The sequence below is a fragment of the Malus domestica genome, chromosome 05 (genome assembly GCF_042453785.1).
Source record: "Malus domestica chromosome 05, GDT2T_hap1".
In the NCBI taxonomy this organism is placed as follows: domain Eukaryota; kingdom Viridiplantae; phylum Streptophyta; class Magnoliopsida; order Rosales; family Rosaceae; genus Malus; species Malus domestica.
In genome coordinates this window covers 33,040,342-33,059,755 of record NC_091665.1, presented here as the reverse complement: position 1 = coordinate 33,059,755, position 19,414 = coordinate 33,040,342, and the positions used below count along the sequence as shown (strand labels likewise).

Here is a 19,414-nt window from a genome sequence, read left to right as displayed (position 1 = left end):
GAGTGAAGTGTTTAGGGCTTGTATACGTAGCAAAAAGCTTACCAAAATTTGGTGGAGATGGAGGTATTTATAGGAGGCCGACCAGGGTTACAGTTTTGCCCTACACATGGTGGCGTCCAATTGACCAAGGTAAGGTGTGTCATCCATTGGAGAGTATTTATCAAATATAGCCAAAAATTAATCCTTAATTTCAAAAACATTACTTTTTATAAAAAAAATTCAAATATATCCAAAATTTCACTTAAATAGACACAAATACCCGCAAATGTAACAATCAAATAAATTAAAGGCTTTTAAGCCACCATCGCCTCAAGTTCCGGTCCAACTTCACCTTCGCTCTTACACTCCACCACCATAACCCTATCCTCTTCAACCCCCTCATCACCGACATTGAGTGCCATCACGGTTACCGTAAGAGCAGCAAAATTGCAATCATGCCTTCAATGCCTTGTTTCTTCCCACGACCCGGTCACCAATTCATAGACACTTAAACTCTTTCCGAATTGCATCAATTCTCTATAATCTTCGAACCCAATTGGAAAAGGAAAATTTTAAGAAAGAACCACTAAATTTATCTCAGCATGCAGAAATTTGGTTTGGAAGACGGAATAAGGGTTTAGGTAGGTTGAGGGTTTTTGATTTGGGCATGTCTGTTGGCTTTTACCTACCAACTGAAGAAGACGACTTCTTCTTTTAATTTTTTTATTTTTTAATTATAATTTTTATTTTTCTTACTACTATGATTTTCAGTTTTAAATATAAAAACAATTTTTAAAATTAATCCACATGTCTTTATATAATTGTATTTGTGAGATCCTTGTGGCGCCACATTATCTCACTAATAGAGCAATTGACAGATTTTTCACGGAAATACTAAAATGATCACGATGGACAAATTTAGAGAAAGACTATAATGATTCACGATAGACAAATTCAAGGACACTACTATTGATTTTCATTGTTAAGGATCAGGCTAAGGAGTTACGTTAATGTCACAAACCATTTTGGCTAAAAAGTCTTTAATTTATTGTATTGTTAAATTTGTGGGTATTTGTTTCTATTTAAATGGAATTTTGGATATATTTGAATTTTTTAATTATAAAAAAGTGACATTTTTGAAATTAAGAGTTAATTTTGACTATATTTGATAAATACGCTCCATTGGATGAATTAGGAAAGAATATTCCCAATATATTAATTAAGAGAAAATATCTTGGAACAATGGTGGAAGTATCCTTACTTGGTTACGAGGAGGATTCCTTACTTGATGGAGTTGATCTTCAATTAAGAATATGTTAAAGATATGATTTGGTGATTAATCTAATGTCCTTGACTTTTTCATGCCACGAGTAGGGGAACTTTGAGCAATCATAGTCCACTGCTTAAATTTCGAGGGATGCTAAGCTGCATGTGGGAGTGTTTGTGTGCACTACCCATTTATTGAGGAGAATATTGTCTTCTTCGGGATAAAGTTCACATGTCGCCTTCAGGATTTTTGAGATTATTTTTGGCTCTACATAATAAAGATTTGTTAATCGTAAATGAAAGACACAAACATTATAAAAAAGGAAACTTTGGTTCCGGTCCTTGAGAGGTACCATTTGGTACGCAGACGGGACGGAACAAGACGGGAAGGGACGAGACGGAACAGAACGGGACGGGACGGGACGAGACGGAACAGGACGGAACAGATGATGTAAATATTGAAAAAGATAAAGAGAAATTTTGTTATAAAATGTTATAAATTTGTGTCCCACGGATGTGGAACGAGTTGTTCCAGGGCGAAGAGGTGGAACGAAAAATCAGCCAAATTTCATCCCATGGGACAACCCGTTCCACAGTTTTTAGGCACATCAAACATGGGACGGAACGACTCGTCCCGTCCCGTCCCGTCCCACGTACCAAACGGCACCTGATTAACTAAAATCTTAGATTGAAACTTTATTAATCTGAATATTTTGATTGAATGACAAAATGTTAAGTTTCAGTATTAATTAAAAATTTTAATAACCACAATTATGAAATCCTTCCTAAAATCATGCAAATATTAATACCAAATAGAGATTTTTAGTGGTCGTCATCCATCCCTACAAAATTTGCATCGTTATCTGGTCCAGGATATTGCCTGTCTGCTTACCGTTCTCTCTTTTTTTTATTTTTTTTTTTATAATTTTATATTTTTATTTATTTATTTTTAACTATACAGAACGAGACTTGAGGAGATATGGTGTCTGATTGTATCAAAATAATAATTAATAATGAAAATGAAGGATTGTTCTTTCTATTGTCGGTGGGGTGAGTTTTACTGCAATTTAGTTGAAAAACATAAAGTTGAAGAGGCCGAAAAGAAGAAAGGATAGGGAAGATGGGCATTGTAGTAATCAAGGAAGAAAATATCGGTAATATCGGAAATATCGGTAGTCTGAAAACACGGAAATATCGATGGAAATATCGGTAAAATATCGATATCGATAAAAATTACATGGAAACCACGGAAATTGTAAGAAAAACTTGGAAATTTTTATTGAAACTTTGTAGGATGTTTATTTAGTCAATTATCTATTAGTTTATCACAAAAAATTGGAAAGAAATGCATTGCATGATGGATTTAACATTATCAAGTTGATTATATAGCGAGCTGACAAACATTGTGAGTGTAGAAAATATGTAGTAATTAATGAAAGAAGTCTAAACACACCATAATCATTTATATATAATGAATTAGTACAATATTTGGAGGTTTTATTTAGGATATTAAAAAAAAAAAAAGGGAAGTGAATAAAATGATGAAGAATAATGTGCCGAATTTGACACTTTAAATTTCTTACACATAAGCATGCGTCTAGGCGTTGATGTTCCAAATTATAGTATATCAATTAACGATTGAAAATCAATACATTGAATAAGACTAAACTTTAATTTGGATGCCGATTATGTTTTTTCAAGTTTATATAAAGTAAAAGAATTGAATTTTGGAAGTCAGGAGTGTGTCAATTGTTTTATAATTCGTCCGAATACATATATCAGGTTGCTACTCAACGTAATTTGAAAGTATATCTAGTGCAAGGACTTGTCTTTTTTTGCTGATAAGCAAAGGGTTTGTAGCTTTTTTTGCTAAGCAGTAGAACATATTATGTTTGTTTAATCTTTAGCATTTGATGGTTGTCCACAAATATAGGATAGAAGGCCCCAAATTAGATCTGGCTCTTACCTAGTTGGAGTCACAAGTTCACATGTACCAGCCCTTGAGGCAATACGTTTTGGTTTTCTGGCCAAACCACGGCGAGTTAGCCGGCGTGCAAGGTATCAATCTCTTCGTCTCGTCGAGTAGTACAACTTTCCTTTTTATTTCACTCAATTTCGTTGAGTATTGAAAAAGTTATACTCATTTGAATCTTACCCAGTTTCCGGCGACCTCAGTGGCTTTCGAGGCAATTTCCGGCCAAACCACAACGAGTCAGAAGTCGTGTGAGGTACCATTCTCTTCGTCTCTTCGAGGGCTACAACTTTCCTTTTTGTTTCACTCAATTTCGTTGTGTATTGAAAACGTTATACTCATTTGAATCTTACCCAGTTTCCGGCGATCTCAGTGGCTTTCGAGGCAATTTCCGGCCAAACCACGGCGAGTTGGCTGCCGTTCAAGGTATCAATCTCTTCGTCTCGTCGAGTAGTACAACTTTTATTTTTGTTTCACTCAATTTCGTTGAGTATTGAAAAAGTTATACTCATTTGAATCTTACCCAGTTTCCGGCGACCTCAGTGACTTTCGAGGAATTTTCCGGCCAAACCACGACAATTCAGACGTTGTGTGAGGTACCATTCTCTTCGTCTCTTCGAGGGCTACAACTTTCGTTGTTGTCTTGCTTGATTTTGTTGAGTTTTGACAAAGTTATGGCCGTTTAAAGTGGGTGTGGATTTTCGGCCGAAATTCCTATTTTTTTTCCTTGGTCGAGTCCCACATCGCCCAGCGAGGGCAGTGAGCAAGCCAAGAACGCCTATAAAAGGCACATTCACATGGTGAGAAAAGCAGGTCTTGGTTAGCCTCTGGGGGATTTGATCAAGTGTAGTGTATGTTGAGATTTTCAACATTTTTAAATATTTTTGAATATTATTTTACGATAATATCGATAATTTTAAAAATATCGCGATATTTTGACGAAAATCATTTGGATAGTTAAAAAAAATTTTGATCTCCAAAAAAACGATAATATCGGCGATATTTCGCCGATATTATTGAATTTTTCTTCCTTACTAGTAATCATGTTTATTTTATTTTTTATCAGATGTCTCCAAAGAGATATAATCATACTTATTTATATTCCGATTTTGGTGAATTAATAAACAATTTTATGAAATCAGTACAATTTCTATTCCGATTTCAGAACATTTTAGTAAACAATTTTCATGGAAATATGATTTTGATTCTCCTTAATTCAACTCTTAATTTTAATTATGATTAAATAACGGATTATTAATCCCTAATAGACGAGGAATCGAAATCCTTAACCTACAAGAAACCTTAGACTCAAAATACTAAAACACCCTTACAATATAAAATTACCTAAAATACTAATATATTCCAACATAATCCTCCTTAATAACGTGCAGATTTTTTGTGTTCATCTCAATACCTTGCAGTTTAATCTATTTGCATCATTCTATATAACTTAATACAAGTTGATGATTTAACAATATTATACCATTGCTGCATTTGTAAAACATTTAATAAAAAAAGTTCAAAGTATAGATACCAGGAGCGTTCCACTACCTTGCTTTTAGGCTCCAATTTATATCCAATTTAATTTATTTTCTCAGTCTAGTTTCCGAGCAAGGGATGCCTGTACTTTTTTCAACAAAAGCAAATCAACTTTGCAAGAAAAAATTTCATGGGGACGACTGGATTGTTTGATCTTGAAGGGCACTTCGCCTTCTATGGGGCATATCACAGCAACCCAGTTAACATTTTGATTCACACTTTCTTTGTGTGGCCATTATTCTTCACCGCTGCTGTTCTTTTCCACTTCACACCCTCTCTCTACAATTTCTCATCTGGGTTTAACAATCATGGTTTCAAATTGAATTTAGGGTTTGTTTTAACTTTTATGTCAAATTGGACAAGAAAGCTGGGTCCTTGGCAGCTTTGCTATGTTTTCTCTGCTGGGTTGGAGCCAGTGTTCTTGCTATTGGATAGGGTTTGCTAAGTCATGGAAGCTTGTTCTTGCTGCTCAGGTTTTCTGCTGGGGTGGACAGTTCATAGGCCACGGGATTTTTGAAAAAAGAGCACCAGCTCTTGGAGACAACTTTGCTCAAGCACTTCTGATGGGGCCTTACTTCGTGTTGCTTGAGCTTCTTCAATCAGCCTTTGGGTATGAACCGTATCCAGGGTTTCATAAAAGTGTGAAAGCAAAGATTGAAGCTAATATCAAAGAGTGGAAGGTCAAGAACCAAAAGAAACTCTCCTGATCATTAGCTTAAATGCATGGGTCACGTTTAGTTAATTTCTTCTTGAGTTATGTTTTTGTCAACTCTACAGTTCCATCAATCACATTTACGAACTTATAATAAAGGTACTGGCTTTATACAATAACCTTATTCTTTGAACCCTTCAGCTTTGTGACAACTAGCTCAAATGCAATTTGCATTTTTAATGGTCTTTCCAGGTGCTCGATTTCTTAGGATATTTACTTTCAAATGCAACTTGCAGCCAGAATCTTGTGTTATATTTTTATGGATTTGGGTATCTGCTTTGTTTTGTTTGGCAGGATCTGCTTGATACTTAATACATACAATGTTTTTTTTTTTACTAAAACTACATTAAGGGCTGAGGGGTTTGATTAAGCCTAGCAATAGTCTATAATAAATATTTGGTATCGAGCTCACCCTTCATATGCATCGAATTTAAAATCTCTAATTTAGAAGTGGATATAAATACTTTAGAAAGCACTAAGTAGCCATTAAAATACAATATTAGAGATTAAATAATTGACAACAAACAAAGAAATTTAAAAGAATTGCTATTCTCATCCATATATTTTTCTTTTGGTCACCTTTTAATGAACATATATAACAAGTTTACCTTTTGGAAAAGTAACCATATTTTAGACCCCATATAGAATTATAGCCACCATTTTAGTTTTTTGATAATTATAACCAAAACTTGATGTAAAAGGACTAATATACCCTTAATGACAAAAAAAATCCCAATTACTCTTAACCATGAAAAAACAATAATTAATTGAGATCTTGAAGCATAAAAGATGTAGCCTCTTGAATACTACTCGGTGCCCCTTACTCTCGAACCCCTCCATTTCCTACACTCTTTTTTAATCTATATATATATATATATATATATGTATGTATGTATGTATGTATGTATGTATGTATGTATAGAGTAGATATACATATTCACATATTGCTGTTAAATTAAGGGTATATCATGAAAAATTGGCAAAGGGTGCTCATCTGGTTTAAGGTGAGAAACCAAAAGGTTGCGAGAGAGTTTAAAGGAGTTTTTGTTGTGAGAAACCCTAATATTAAGGGTACTTTAGTACTTTTACATCAAATTTTGGTTAGAATTATCATAAAACTAAAATAGTGGCTATAATTATATATAGGGTCTAAAATATGGTTACTTTTCCAAATTTCCCTATATTTTTCTTTTTCGTCACCTTTTAATGAACATATATAACAAGTTTACCTTTTGTGAAGTTGACCCTTGAGGACTTAAAGCAGAATTAATTTAGGTTAAGATCAATAGTATTTTTCGATTTTTTTTTTCCAAAAGATAAAATTTATTATAATTTAATTAAAACGTTTATATCCTCCACAAAAATATTAAATAAGAACTCAGGACCTATGCAATCCCAAACTATGAGTGCCATTTTTTTTTTTTGAAAGAATAAGATGTAACTGCATGTGCCGCCTTATTACCTGTGTAACTGCATATGCCGCCTTATTACCTTTGGTGAGGTCCGTAGGCTATCCTAGTAGTTAGGAATATATCAAGAGTAAAAAATTTTGATTTTAAGACTAATCCATGGGTTTTAGAGGAAGTACCCGCACCATATGGTTAGAGCCTTAGAGGTGACTATGTTTTGTTTTCTTTAAACAAGTTTTTGGAAACAATATTATTTGAATTTTTTATATTTTAACAAGCAAGTGAAATCAAGTATTCGTGATTTTGATGCATATTGGGTTTGTGCATATTTTCTTAGTGATTTTGAAGCTACCAACCTTATCTCAATGTATCACTTTTGACATTTTATTCAGCTTCTTCTGGTAATTGTACTTAATTAATAAGATTTTAGATGTCTTTATTCTCGGTTCATTTAGTCAGTCAATGTGTTAATTTATTTTAATTAGGCTCATGAATCATTTTGTCATGATTTGAAGCGAGATTCCTGGTGGTTAGAGTTTTTAATGGAAAGAGTGGTAAAGATTGTTAGGCAATACAATTTGTTGATATCGTGCACAGGAAACTCTAAAATTGTCATAATTGGTACAGTTGCATCATGAATTTACTACAAAATCTAATATGTATCTGACAAATTATTAACTTGGCCATGCTCGCGAAATTATTAACTTGGCGAAAAGTTCTATTTTCTTCGGGAAAGGGTGTTATAAGAAGACTAAAAAGCGTATTGTGTCGAGAATGAATATTCAGGCACGAGACGGCTTTGGTAAGTATTTGGGGATTCAGGCAGATTTTGGGCATTCGAAGAAGGCGGTATTTGAATCTGTACGACGTGGTATGGAAAGTCGCATTGATGGATGGGCGGAACAGTTTTTGTCCCCGGCAGGTAAGGAGGTATTGATCAAATCGGTCGCAATGGCGATGCCGAACCATGTTATGGCATGTTTTAAATTGCCGGTGACTTTGTGTAAAGAGATGGAGCGAGTCATTGCTAATTTCTTTTGGAGGAATCAACCGAACACTAGGGGATGCTATTGGGTGGCATGGGACAAATTGACTGAGAGTAAGAAGATGGGAGGGTTGGGATTCCGTGACCTTGTTGGGTTTAATTTGGCCATGCTCGCGAAAATTGGGTGGAGGGTGATGGACAAACCGGAGTCGATGCTTAGTATGGTGCTTAGGGATAAATATTTTCCACATTCTTCGTTTGAGGAGGCCCGACAACAGAAGAACTCTTCTGGGGGGTGGAAAGGGATTCTTTTGGGGAGACAAATTATGCTTCGGGGGCTTCGATGGAGGGTGGGTAATGGAGAGACGGTTAGGGTGGCTGATCCATGGGTTCCCAAACCCCACTCGTTTAAGCCGGTGTTGCAGAGTTTGGATCCTAATACTAGGGTGTGTGAGTTGATGACGGTGGATAGGCAAGGGTGGAATTTGGAGGCGTTAGAAAGGGGAGTGGCACCGGAGGATATGGTTTTGATCCGCGCTATTCCGTTTAGTCGGTATGGGTGTGCGGACAAAAGAATTTGGCACTACACAAAGACCGGAGTATATACGGTAAGGTCGGGTTATCATGTTGCAATGGATATGATGAAAAATGGAGAGTTTGGGAGGAAAGGGAGGGGGATGTCGAGTTCTATGGGTTCCTTGGGGGGGTTGTGGAAGACGATTTGGCTTCTCGCTGTTCCGCCAAAGCTCCAGTTTTTTATGTGGAAGGCTGGTAGGCGGGCGTTGGCGGTAAGGCATAATTTGGAACGTCGGCGAATTCATATTTTAAATAGATGTGAGCTGTGTGGAGTCAATGATGAAACTGAGGCTCATCTATTCTTTAATTGTGAGTTTAGCCGTAGTTTTTGGTTTGGAGCGTCGATGCAATTGAATATGGCAGCTTTGGATGTCCAGGATTTCTTGGAGGGTTGGAAGTTGGTTGTGAAGCATCTGGAGAATGTGGAGGATGCGGATTTGATCTTGCAACAGGTGGTTTTTGGATTCTAGTGTATCTGGAAGTGCAGAAATGACTTGGTTTTCAAGGGGGTGACGACGGAGCCACGGGTGGCTGTGGAGCTTTGGCACCGGCATGTGGAGGAGGTTCGAACGGCTTCGGATACTTTGGAAGGGGGCACTGGGGCTATGGGCAGTGATAGGCGGGATAGGGTACAGGGGGGACGTAGGGTAGGCAGCGGGGAGGGAGGGGTGAGGCATGGTGATGGTATCGTGGTGGGGGAAAGGAGAGAAGAGGTAGGGCTACTATTGTGGCAAAAACCGCTGTTTGGCACGTTGAAGTTGAATTGTGATGCTGCTTGGAAAAAGGCCACGGGAGAGGGAGGAGTTGGGTGGGTCCTTAGGGATTTTGCCGGTCTTCCTTTGCTCGCAGGAGGAATGGGAGGGGAACGGTTCGGGGACGCCATTATGGCGGAGGCAGAGGCAATTAGACGGGGCTTGGAGTCGGTGGTGGGGAGTGAGGTTTGGGCGAGAAGTACATGTTTGGTGGTGGAATCGGATTCTAAAGGCTTGATCAATATGCTCAATAAGGAGACGACAGTTGATGTGAAGCTTGAGGTCTATATCCAAGATATTTGGAGGATGACTTGTGTTTTTCCGGTGGTACGGTTTTGCTTTACCCCTCGTCAATGCAATCGTGCTGCCCATTCGATCGCGGCGTACGTTGTTAAGCATGGCCGGAGATTTGGCTGGGATGAATTAGGTCCTGAATTCTTATTTAATATTTTAGCAGAGGATGCCAATGTAATGGTTAGGCTTTAGTCCTATTGATTTCAATACAATCTTAACTTTCGGAAAAAAAAAAAAAAATCTGTATCTGACAGAAAAGGGTAGATAGGCCATTTCGGAAATGACATGAAATTAGTTAGATATGGTTTAAAAAAAGGGGATACTTAGAGTCTCGTAAACCTATTTCAGTTGGAGAATGTATTTTGGCAAGGGGACATTTGAGCTGATTATGTGAAGAAACAAATTGTCTTTATACGTATACAAAGTAAACTATGTGAAATGGGAGAACCCACCTCTTTCTCTCTCCTCTTCCTCACTCCTCTCTTAATTCTGATTTATTAGGGAGCCCGTGCTTTTCCTCAAACCGACGTTGTCTTTCATGATGAACGGCGGCCCGATCGAAGTCCCTCACCCTCTGTTATCGTTGGACCATGAGGTGGCGGTGATCATCTCTCAGAAACCTCGCGACGTTCCGCAATCCACCGCCATGGATTACGTTGCGGGTAAATTTGTAATTTTCGTTACTGTTATTTGTTAATTAATCGCTTTTTATTTTATTTTTTGAAGGTCAGTTAATTAATCAGTTAATAATGTTGCTGTTAATGATTTAGTTTAATTAATCAGTTAGTAATGCTGCTGCTAATGATTTAGTTTTAATATAATGATGCTGTTAATGATTTGGTTTTAAGTTTAAATCTAATTAGCGACAATCGGATGGTGTAAGGTTATGCACTTGCTTTGGATATGACTGCCAGAGAAATTCAAGCTTCTACTTAGGTAATTATCGATAATCGGATTGTTTAATGCGATCAAAGACGGTAGTGAAATGTTCAATTTTATGGCAACAAGTTTCTAATTAGAATGCTAATGCTGCAGTTCATAATAATCATATGTTCTGATTTAAACAGTTACTGCAAATGTATTGTTGCTTTGTGATGAATGAGTTATCTTTTGCATTTAAGACTTTTTCGTTTCTCGATACTAAGTCTAAAATAGAGATTTCAGAGCAAAACATTGATCCAGTATAAGAGAGTTGTGATTTTGAAGTTTTTACATAAGATATTAATTTTTTTAGTCATTCATCGTTTTGAAGAATGCATTTGGGGCTGGTTTGGTATTGCTGTGCTTTGAAAAAAAGCTGCTGTGAGAATAAGCGGCTGTGCTGTGTGAATAAGCGGCTGTGAAAGAAATCAGCAGAGCGTTTGGTAAACTTTTTTGTAAAAGTGCTTTTGGAAAAAAAAGCAGTATGATAGTGGGTCTTTTCATTAAAGAAGCACTGTAGCTCCGTGTGCTTTGAAAAAAAAGCCAGTTTTTCAAAGCTGCAAATAGCAGCTTCAGCTTTTTCCTTTGATTTCAGCTTATTCTCACAGCAGCTTCCAAAATAAGCCATTTTTTTTCAGTTTACCAAACACCTAAAACTCTCACAGCTTTTTTTCACATGAGCTTTTTTTTTTAAGCACCTCAGTCCCAAACTAGGCCTTGGTCTGCTTGAGCATAATATTCTGATCTCAAACCACTTTCACAAAGCTGATTTATTATCTACACGTGTGCTATTTTCATTTCAAATTGTGACTGCTATTTTGCTTTTCCCGTTCTCATATTCTTGACAAGTGACCTCTGAAATTTATTGCCTGTAGCTTTTCAAAACGCTGCAGGTATAAATTCACCTCACACTTCCTTAGCAGGGGAGAATCAGACCATTGAGTGGGCTGTACGACTCACAGATGCTCTGAACATTGCCAAAGCATTAGATCACTGCAGCAGCGAAGGCCGCCCATTGTACCATGACTTAAATGCATATATGGTTCTCTTTGATGAGGTGTTGTCTCAAATTTCCTTTCCCAAACGACAATTAATCAAGTAGAGGACCAATTAAGTCTTTGAGAAACAAATTTCTTTGTCTACATTGCTGAATATTTGCAGCTTGCAAATTTCATTGGTTATGATATTTGATTGAGTTAAACTTGGATTTCTGGATTTTGACTTTTTCATTTGTTTCTCTGTTGCAGAGTTGGCTTCATTTCAGTCCAGTCTCTAAATAGGTCCAATAACTCACTAAATAGGTAAGTCGAGAAGAATTCAGCGTTGCAACTCCTTTTTTGGTATGCTGTTTAAATCTGTCTGTCATTTTATTCATTCGTCATGTTTAACTTTGTTCTGAAGGCTTCCTATGGCTAACTTAAGCATTTTAGTTATTCATTTTTTAAAGATGTTAGCTATTTTGGAACAGTTTGAAAGTTAATGCATGACTCGAGGATGACTTTTAGCTTATTCCACTTACTTTTAAGCTCTCGCTTCATTCATGTGCTGAGTCATGGTTTAACTGTCTAAATTCAAGAACTAAAAATGGCCAGCAGGCTATAAAGCGATTAGATTTTGAGATGCATATTTTGGTTTCTCATTATTTCTTTGTTTTGTAATTTTCATTTATTAATGTTCTTTTGGCAGCTTATTTGATTGTATTTGTGTAACACATTGGTTACTTGACATTTTGAGGTATATAATTTGCTTTACTTTGTTTCAGTTTCTTTAGTTAGATAGAGAGTGGATATTTGTTTGCTTTATGCGAAGTATCTTTTGTATGTACATATCAAATCTTATGTCGAGATTGAAGGCTTTTTTATTAACAGTTGCATGGCTGGCTTTTTTTATTAACAGTTTATCCGTGAATGTGAACTATAAGGTTTCTATCAATTAGAATTGGCTATTTCTTTTATTAAGAATTTGTTTTTACACACCATATTGACTCTTCTTCATATAAGTATATAGCATGAGCATGTAGAATGTCATGTCTGCGTGTCATATGATTTTGCATAAGAATTATAGAGTGACAGCATGTTGCAATGGTTTATTGTGTGTAAAACATAGTCCACTTGGTGAATGGTTTCCCATTCTTTTAAGCTTCAGTGTTTGAGTTGCGTTAGATTGTTGAGGAATTCATCAAAAAGGCTTCCAAATATAGCCACTTTCTTACTTCCAAGGGTCATGCATATTTCTCCATTTTTTCATCGATTACTTTTTATTTAGATACATATTCCTTTCTCTTTTAAATTATTGTATTCAAGGTTGACTTTGTTATATTAACTCTGAAATTCGAAACTCGAACACAAGTTTCTAAAATATAATGTTCTTTGGAACTTTCCATATTTCTGGGTATGCACTTGTTGACCCTAAAAACTACCAAGCCTACGTGGCGCGCAGGCCGAGTAATTAATGAGCTAACTATGTCATTCGGTGTATGCGGGCCGTGCCAACTCGTCGGCCGAGATCGGCCGAGGAGTAAATTTGTTGATGTTGCGTTGGGTCGCGCCACTGACTTCTGCGTCTTGCGATTGCGGCCGAGAAAGGAACACGTCTCGGCCTCTTGGGCTCTCGAACCTGAAGACAAGGTTACTATTCTTACGAAGTTCAATATTAAATTCGGCTTTCAATGTGCCGAATGTAATAACTGTAACACCTCACTTCGCCGAGAAGGCTGATGAGATGACCTCGACCAATAAGGATTTAGAAACCCTTCTCGACCGAGACTTGGATAGGTAATCAACCGTTCTCGCCGCAGTGCTGTTGATGCCAACGGAAGATACTGCGAGACCGATTAACTCTACGGTGACAGAGCTATCTATGCCGACTTAAGATATCACCGGTTGCTTCCACAGTGCTGTTGATGCCAACGGAAGATGTGTCAGCGAAAAAGGAAAAAGAAAAATCACAAGTTGTGAGAATTTGCGCAGGGCAATTTTGTATTGATTTGCAGGGGGCTTTTTCCTGATGCACAGCGTCCCCTATTTATAGTACTGAACCTTGAGTCCGAGTTTACATCCTACTCGGACTAGGTTTCCCTCTCCGGATCACCTCAACCAGTCCTACACCTACTAGGACTATGAACCTAGTCCTTAGCTAAGCTGGATTAGTTTCCTGGATATCCGATCCCGTCGAGACTCCCCATTGCACTAGGATTCGTCCTAACCGCCCTAGGTTTGGACTCCCACGGGTTGACTGATCCATGGTCCTTTTGCCGCCCGGCCTCCTGGGCCGAGAGTGATCCTACCCTCGGCCCAAACTATTATTTTGGGCCCAAACATTGCCCCCTCGCTTCTGAGGTCCTCGGCCTGAAACCTTTGGCCGAGTTTCGGCCTTGAAGAAGCGAATCTACCACTCAGGATCCTAATACCCGAGTTCCAAGGCGCATTTATTGAGCACGATCGCACGATCTTGAACCTGCTAACCCACTCGCCACGTGGCGTCCTCTAACATGGCCAATCCCCCATAATGACGTCTAAGGCGTGCGGCAGCCTGAACCGTCTTGCCATCATGACCACTATCTCAATCCGCGAGCCACTACCTCAGTCCGTGAGCCCACTTGTCATCGTGCGGGCGTCGAACCGTCTTTCGTCATTAATTTCGCCGTCACACGCAATCATACGCCCCCAAAACCCTAACCTTCGGTCTTCTCAACCGCATTTCCCAAATGTTCATCATGATCAACAATTCCTTCGGTCGACTTTGCCCTTTGTTTTGAATTTCGAACGATTGCTCTTCCCCCTATAACTCTATAAATACCGAAATTCCCTCATTTGTACTTTTACGCTCTCAAACTTCCTGAAATCCTCTGCCGTTGATTTCTAGTGCATTTCTCCTATTCCAAGTCTTCGTCTTTAAATCCCCAACCCAGACAACCCTTCTACTCCGTGCTTCTTTCTCACAATGGCGTTCTTCATCTCCAAGCTTTCCAGGGAATGTGACCAACATCAGAAGATTTTTTATCGGAGCTCGATCAAGACCATCCGGTTTGAAAACGACATGAGCACCCAGTACCAAATCTTGGGTCCTCTCTTCAAGGCTTCAATACCGCCGACTATCATCGGCCTTCTACAGGAGCACTGCCTAACACCCTTGCTTCAAGGGTTTGAATGGTCGCGATGGGATGCGGCTAAGCCCCAGGGCTCCTGGCCCTCGACGACCACATCCTGGGCAGCCTGGGTCGTTCGAATGGAACGATTCTTCGGCGAGCAATGGAAGGCCCTTGGCATCTACGACGCCATCCTCCTTTCGTCTATGGAAATCGTCCCCGACAAGGAGCTTCTCCAAGCCGCCCTGTGCTTCTGGTGCTCGGCCACCAACACAATGGTCCTTCCTCTGGGTCCCATTGGTCCTACCATCCTGGATCTTACTGCCATTCTGGGGACTTCGGCGACCGGGATCCCTGTCGACACGACCCTCTCTGGGCATCCTTCGAATATCGACCTGAAAACGCTCTTCGACCGTCGGGCCTCCGAGACCTTGAACCGTGACGGTCATATCCCGTCGAAGGAAGATATTCAGAAGCTCCACAAGAACTTCTGTAATTACAACACCCTCTATCTCCACTTCGCCGGCCGAGGAGAAGAGGACCTGCGAGAGGGAGAGCATGAAGCCTTCCTCTTCTACTGGTACAACAAATACATTTGTTGTACCAAGTCAAACAAGTGTTTGGTCGAGAACATGCCGGTAGCCGAAGCCCTGGCTAGTGGTCACGTCTTGGCGCTGAGTTCCAACATTCTCGCCCAACTTTTCCGCTGCCTGGCCGAGGCGACCCTCCACAAGGTCGACCCACACCAGAATGGTCCTCTCTGGGTCTTCCAACTCTGGTTGCAGGTATACTTCGCCTCCCTTCGGCCGGCCATAGCTGAATTCTCACCAACAGAGGCGCTTGGGCCTCAACTGGCCTCTCGACCGACACCTCCCCATCAAGCCGAAGAGGTATTTCGGTACCTAATATGTCGTCGTCGAGACTATCCTTCCTCCATCAGGCTGCCTACCTCCCCATGGAGTGCGGAGGAGGACGCCGATCTTCGTCAGACCTGGGGGTCGTTTGTGCTTGCTCGCGACCTCCCTCTCGGCTGTGATGGGAAACGGTCAGGTTGGGAAGTATATCATCCGAACTTCCTTGCCCGTCAGCTCGGCTACCTTCAGGGCTGCCCTATCCCCCTTCTCTCCTCCCGAACGGTCCTAAGCCGTGGACGCGAACCTCGTTCCTCTGAGAAGGAGTGTAGAACCGCCGTGAGGGAGTTCCAAGAGCGCTGCCAAAAATTCCGCCTTCGACCAGCCACCCCGGAAACCCATTGCACCGACACCTTTGGTGAGTGGTGGGAGAAATACACCCAGGAATTCTTTGGTGCGCCGGTCGAAGATGTGCTTAGCAGACTCTTCGGTGACCGGCCTAAGAAGGCCTCGGCCCCTCATCCTCAAGGTACCTGTTCCATTTTCCTCCTTTCCATCAACCTTGCATATTGATTTGCCTTACTGAATTGTCTTTATCTTTTTAGGTAGTCAGCCCTTGAGAAAGACGGAGGCAGTTGCCGCTGCCACGGCCGGGAAAAAATCGGTCGTGGCCCAAAAGGACAAACCCGCTGGTAGGGCCGTGCTGATCAAACGGCCTCGCCAAGAAGCCGAGCCGGCTGTCGAGCCTTCCCCGCCTGCTAAGCGGGTTAAACAAATGGCGAAGAAAGGTGCACGCGAGATCCACGTTATCTCCAGTCACACGACGACTCCCAGTGCTTCCCCTTCTCCCGCCGCCGGTCATTCTGGGGTCGAGAAACAGCCGGCTTCGGCCGCAGAGACGGCCCCAGCGCGGCCTGCCTCTGTGGCCGGCGCATCAATTGTACCTCCCTCTATCGAGAAGGCACCTGTCTCACAACAGGCGGTTTCTACGACCGAGGGAACATCTCCCAAGAATCCAAAGCCCTCGGTCCTCGTGTTGGAAGAGAGTGAGGGGAGCGACGAGGTCCCGCTGGCGCATCGTCCTCATACTCGTCGACAACCTCCTCCAGTATCCGAGATGGCGGTTCAAACCGGCCCCTCCTCAGCTAATCGTGGCAAGCGCACGGTCGAGGAACCGACCCCGGTGGCCGAACCTCTCGTTCCTTCTCAGGACCAGGACGTCCCGGCCTCCTCTGAAGCAGCTGCGCCAGTCGGCCCATCGGCAGCCGACCGTGGCAAACGGCTGCTCGAGGAACCCGAGGCCACGGCGGAATCGCCGGTCCATCCTCAGGACCAAGGCTTCCACATTCCTCCACAGGAGGTTACCTCGGCTTTTGTAAGTACCTTCAATTGTCTCCTCCTGATTTCTTTTCTGCTTTAGAATTCTAAACAAGGAAAATACTAAATGTCAGGTGCCTGTACATTCTTTTCACCGTCAATTCTATGCGCCGAAGGGCGTTGTCTATATTTCCTGGCCGCCTCAGTGGCCATCAAACGTAGATAACCTCCATCGGCCACGTGAAGTGAGAAGCAATCTGAGACACTGGGCTCGGCCATTGAGTTCTTTAGGTTCGAGCAACGATCCTGGGGACATGGCCGAGGTCTCCTCTCGGCAGGTTAAAAAAAAAAAAAACGACACCTTCTTGCTATTCTTGTCATGACTTCCTTTAAGCTTAACCTTGTCTATTCGTGCAGGCTTCATGGGAGGTTGAATTCAAAGCCCTCCTCTCCAGCACGACTGCAGAGTCCGGCCCTTCGGCCGCTCCGACTGAGGCTGCCGATCCAAGCGCCCTAACCCAGTTGCGAGAAGTCTTATCGCTCTCATCATCGCAAGTACTTGAGCGCAACGGTCTTGATCTGCTCGGCGTGTGTTTGAACGACCTTGGAGCCGACGGTCGCCTGAGCGGAGATGCCATTATTCGGGCATCGTCTGCCTTGAAGCGCGTTCGGGAGACATTTAGTATCTTCCAGACTGCTCTGAAGGCCGAACAAGACCTGCAAGCCGCCACGGCCATTCAAGACACCCTCCGTCCGAAGATTGACGATCTACGGGCAAAAGGAGAAGCGTTAGCCGAGCTCGACCGTCAGATGGCCGAACTAGCAAAACGCCGGTCGGCCATTGCTTCTGAGCTTGCGAGGGACTTCGAGTCAGGTGGGAAGAATCGCCTAACTGAGTATGCGGCGGCCAAAAAACGGGTCGAGCGGCTGAAGCTGGACAAAAAGAATCGGCAAGCCGAAGTCATCATGGCCGACGTGCGGTGGTTGGAGTTGAAGGCTCTGCTCAGCACTCTTCTTCCCTCGTCTCCTTGAATGTTTTCGACCTACTCATTTTTGTAATACCTATCAATCTTAATGGAATGATTTTTTTCTACTGGTACAACAAATTTTTTATTCACGCATTTCCCATGTGACCGGATAGTATTTCTTCAAGAACTTCCCATTAATCGGTAATTTGTGAACTACTCCAGTCCGGTCTTTAAGATGATACGCACCTTTGCCGTATACCTTATGCACAATGAACGGCCCTTCCCAATTTGGTGACCACTTGCCGAACCTGGGATCTTTTATTCCTACGGGCAACACCGTTTGCCACACTAATTCACCTTCGCCGAACGTTTTCTGTCGTACCTTTTGATTATAGGCTCGCTCGGCAATCTGTTTTTGTGCCACCAGTAAGTTGTAAGCGTCAAGTCGCGCCTCTTCCAAATCTTCTAGTTCCTGTCTCATGGACTGATTATATTCGGCGCTAAACAAACTACTTTGTTCAATTAATCGTAACGAATTTATGCTCAACTCGACTGGTAGCACCGCATCGTGTCCATAGGTCAATGCGTATGGGGTTGTTGCAGTCGCCGATCGGGGCGACGTTCGGTATGCCCATAATGCCTCGTTCAACTTCAAATGCCACATGCCAGGCTTTTCTTTTATTATTTTTTCGAGGATGCCAATCAACACTTTATTACTTGCCTCGGCCTGCCCATTCGCCTGTGGATAATACGGTGTGGACTGTTCCAGCCGAATTTTCAAACTGGCCGTGTATTCTTTAAACCTTTCGGCTGTGAAAATTGTTCCATTGTCGGTTATGATCGTTTCTGGCACACCGAATCGGGTCACAATGTGTTCCTCCACAAATTCACAAACTTCTTTAGATGTTAACTCGGCATATGATTTTGCTTCGACCCACTTAGTAAAGTAATCAGTTGCGACTATTATCCATGCATGCTTAGCAGCTCCGGAAGTCGGCGTGATTTTGCCGATTACGTCCATGGCCCATCCTCTAAACGGCCACGGCTTAATGACCGAATGTAGTGATTCGGCCGGGACCCTTTGTATAGGCCCATGGATTTGGCACTGCACGCATCCTCGTGCAAACTCGATACAATCTTTCAGTATTCTCGGCCAAAAATAACCGTGTCGTCGGAGTAGCCATCGCATTTTCCGTCCAGACTGGTGAGCTCCGCATACCCCTTCATGAACCTCTGCGATCGCTCGAGCACTCTCTTGGGGGCCGAGGCATAGCAATAACAAACCATCTTCGCCCTTTCGGTACAACTCGTTCTGGTACGTGACATAGTTCGTGGCGTGAACCCGTGTCCTGCGACTATGTTTTCCGTTAGGATTGTCAATGTACTGCATAATGGGCTTTCTCCAATCATCTGGTACTGCCTCGGCCGCGCAAATTTCTATAGAGTCCTGCCGATTTAACAACGAAGGCAAGGACATGACCCTGGTGCGTATCACATTGTCTCGACGGAGGATTTGCTGATCAACCAAGGCCGGGTATAATTGTCGTAATATTGGTATCTCCCGGCCTAGCTTGCCCCCCATGAGTTGTGCATCGGAGGCGATTTGAGCCAACTCGTCTGCGTCGGTATTATGAACCCGAGAAACATGCTCGAATGTAATACCGTCAAAAGACTCGGCCAAATAGCTGGCGACCATGTGGTAAGGCGCCAGAGTACAACTCATGCAGCGAAAAGACCCATTAATTTGGTTAATCACTAGTTCAGAATCCCCGAGGACGAGGACACG

General features: G+C 41.7%; 1 protein-coding gene and 1 pseudogene across 1 annotated transcript; both read left to right on the top strand.

Moving 5' to 3' along the window:
- Positions 1-4,777: 4,777 nt before the first annotated feature.
- LOC114825249 (2-hydroxy-palmitic acid dioxygenase mpo1-like) lies at positions 4,778-5,800 on the top strand (annotated as a pseudogene).
- A 3,243-nt stretch (positions 5,801-9,043) lies between these two features.
- Positions 9,044-9,676, top strand: LOC139196216 (uncharacterized). Its single transcript, XM_070821887.1, has one exon. It carries the CDS (start codon positions 9,044-9,046, stop codon positions 9,674-9,676), a length of 633 nt encoding a protein of 210 aa, XP_070677988.1.
- Positions 9,677-19,414: the final 9,738 nt, after the last annotated feature.

Bases quoted from the DNA above. Each gene is read 5' to 3' on its own strand.
- LOC139196216 (XM_070821887.1), top strand. From the start codon at position 9,044: ATGGGCAGTGATAGGCGGGATAGGGTACAGGGGGGACGTAGGGTAGGC.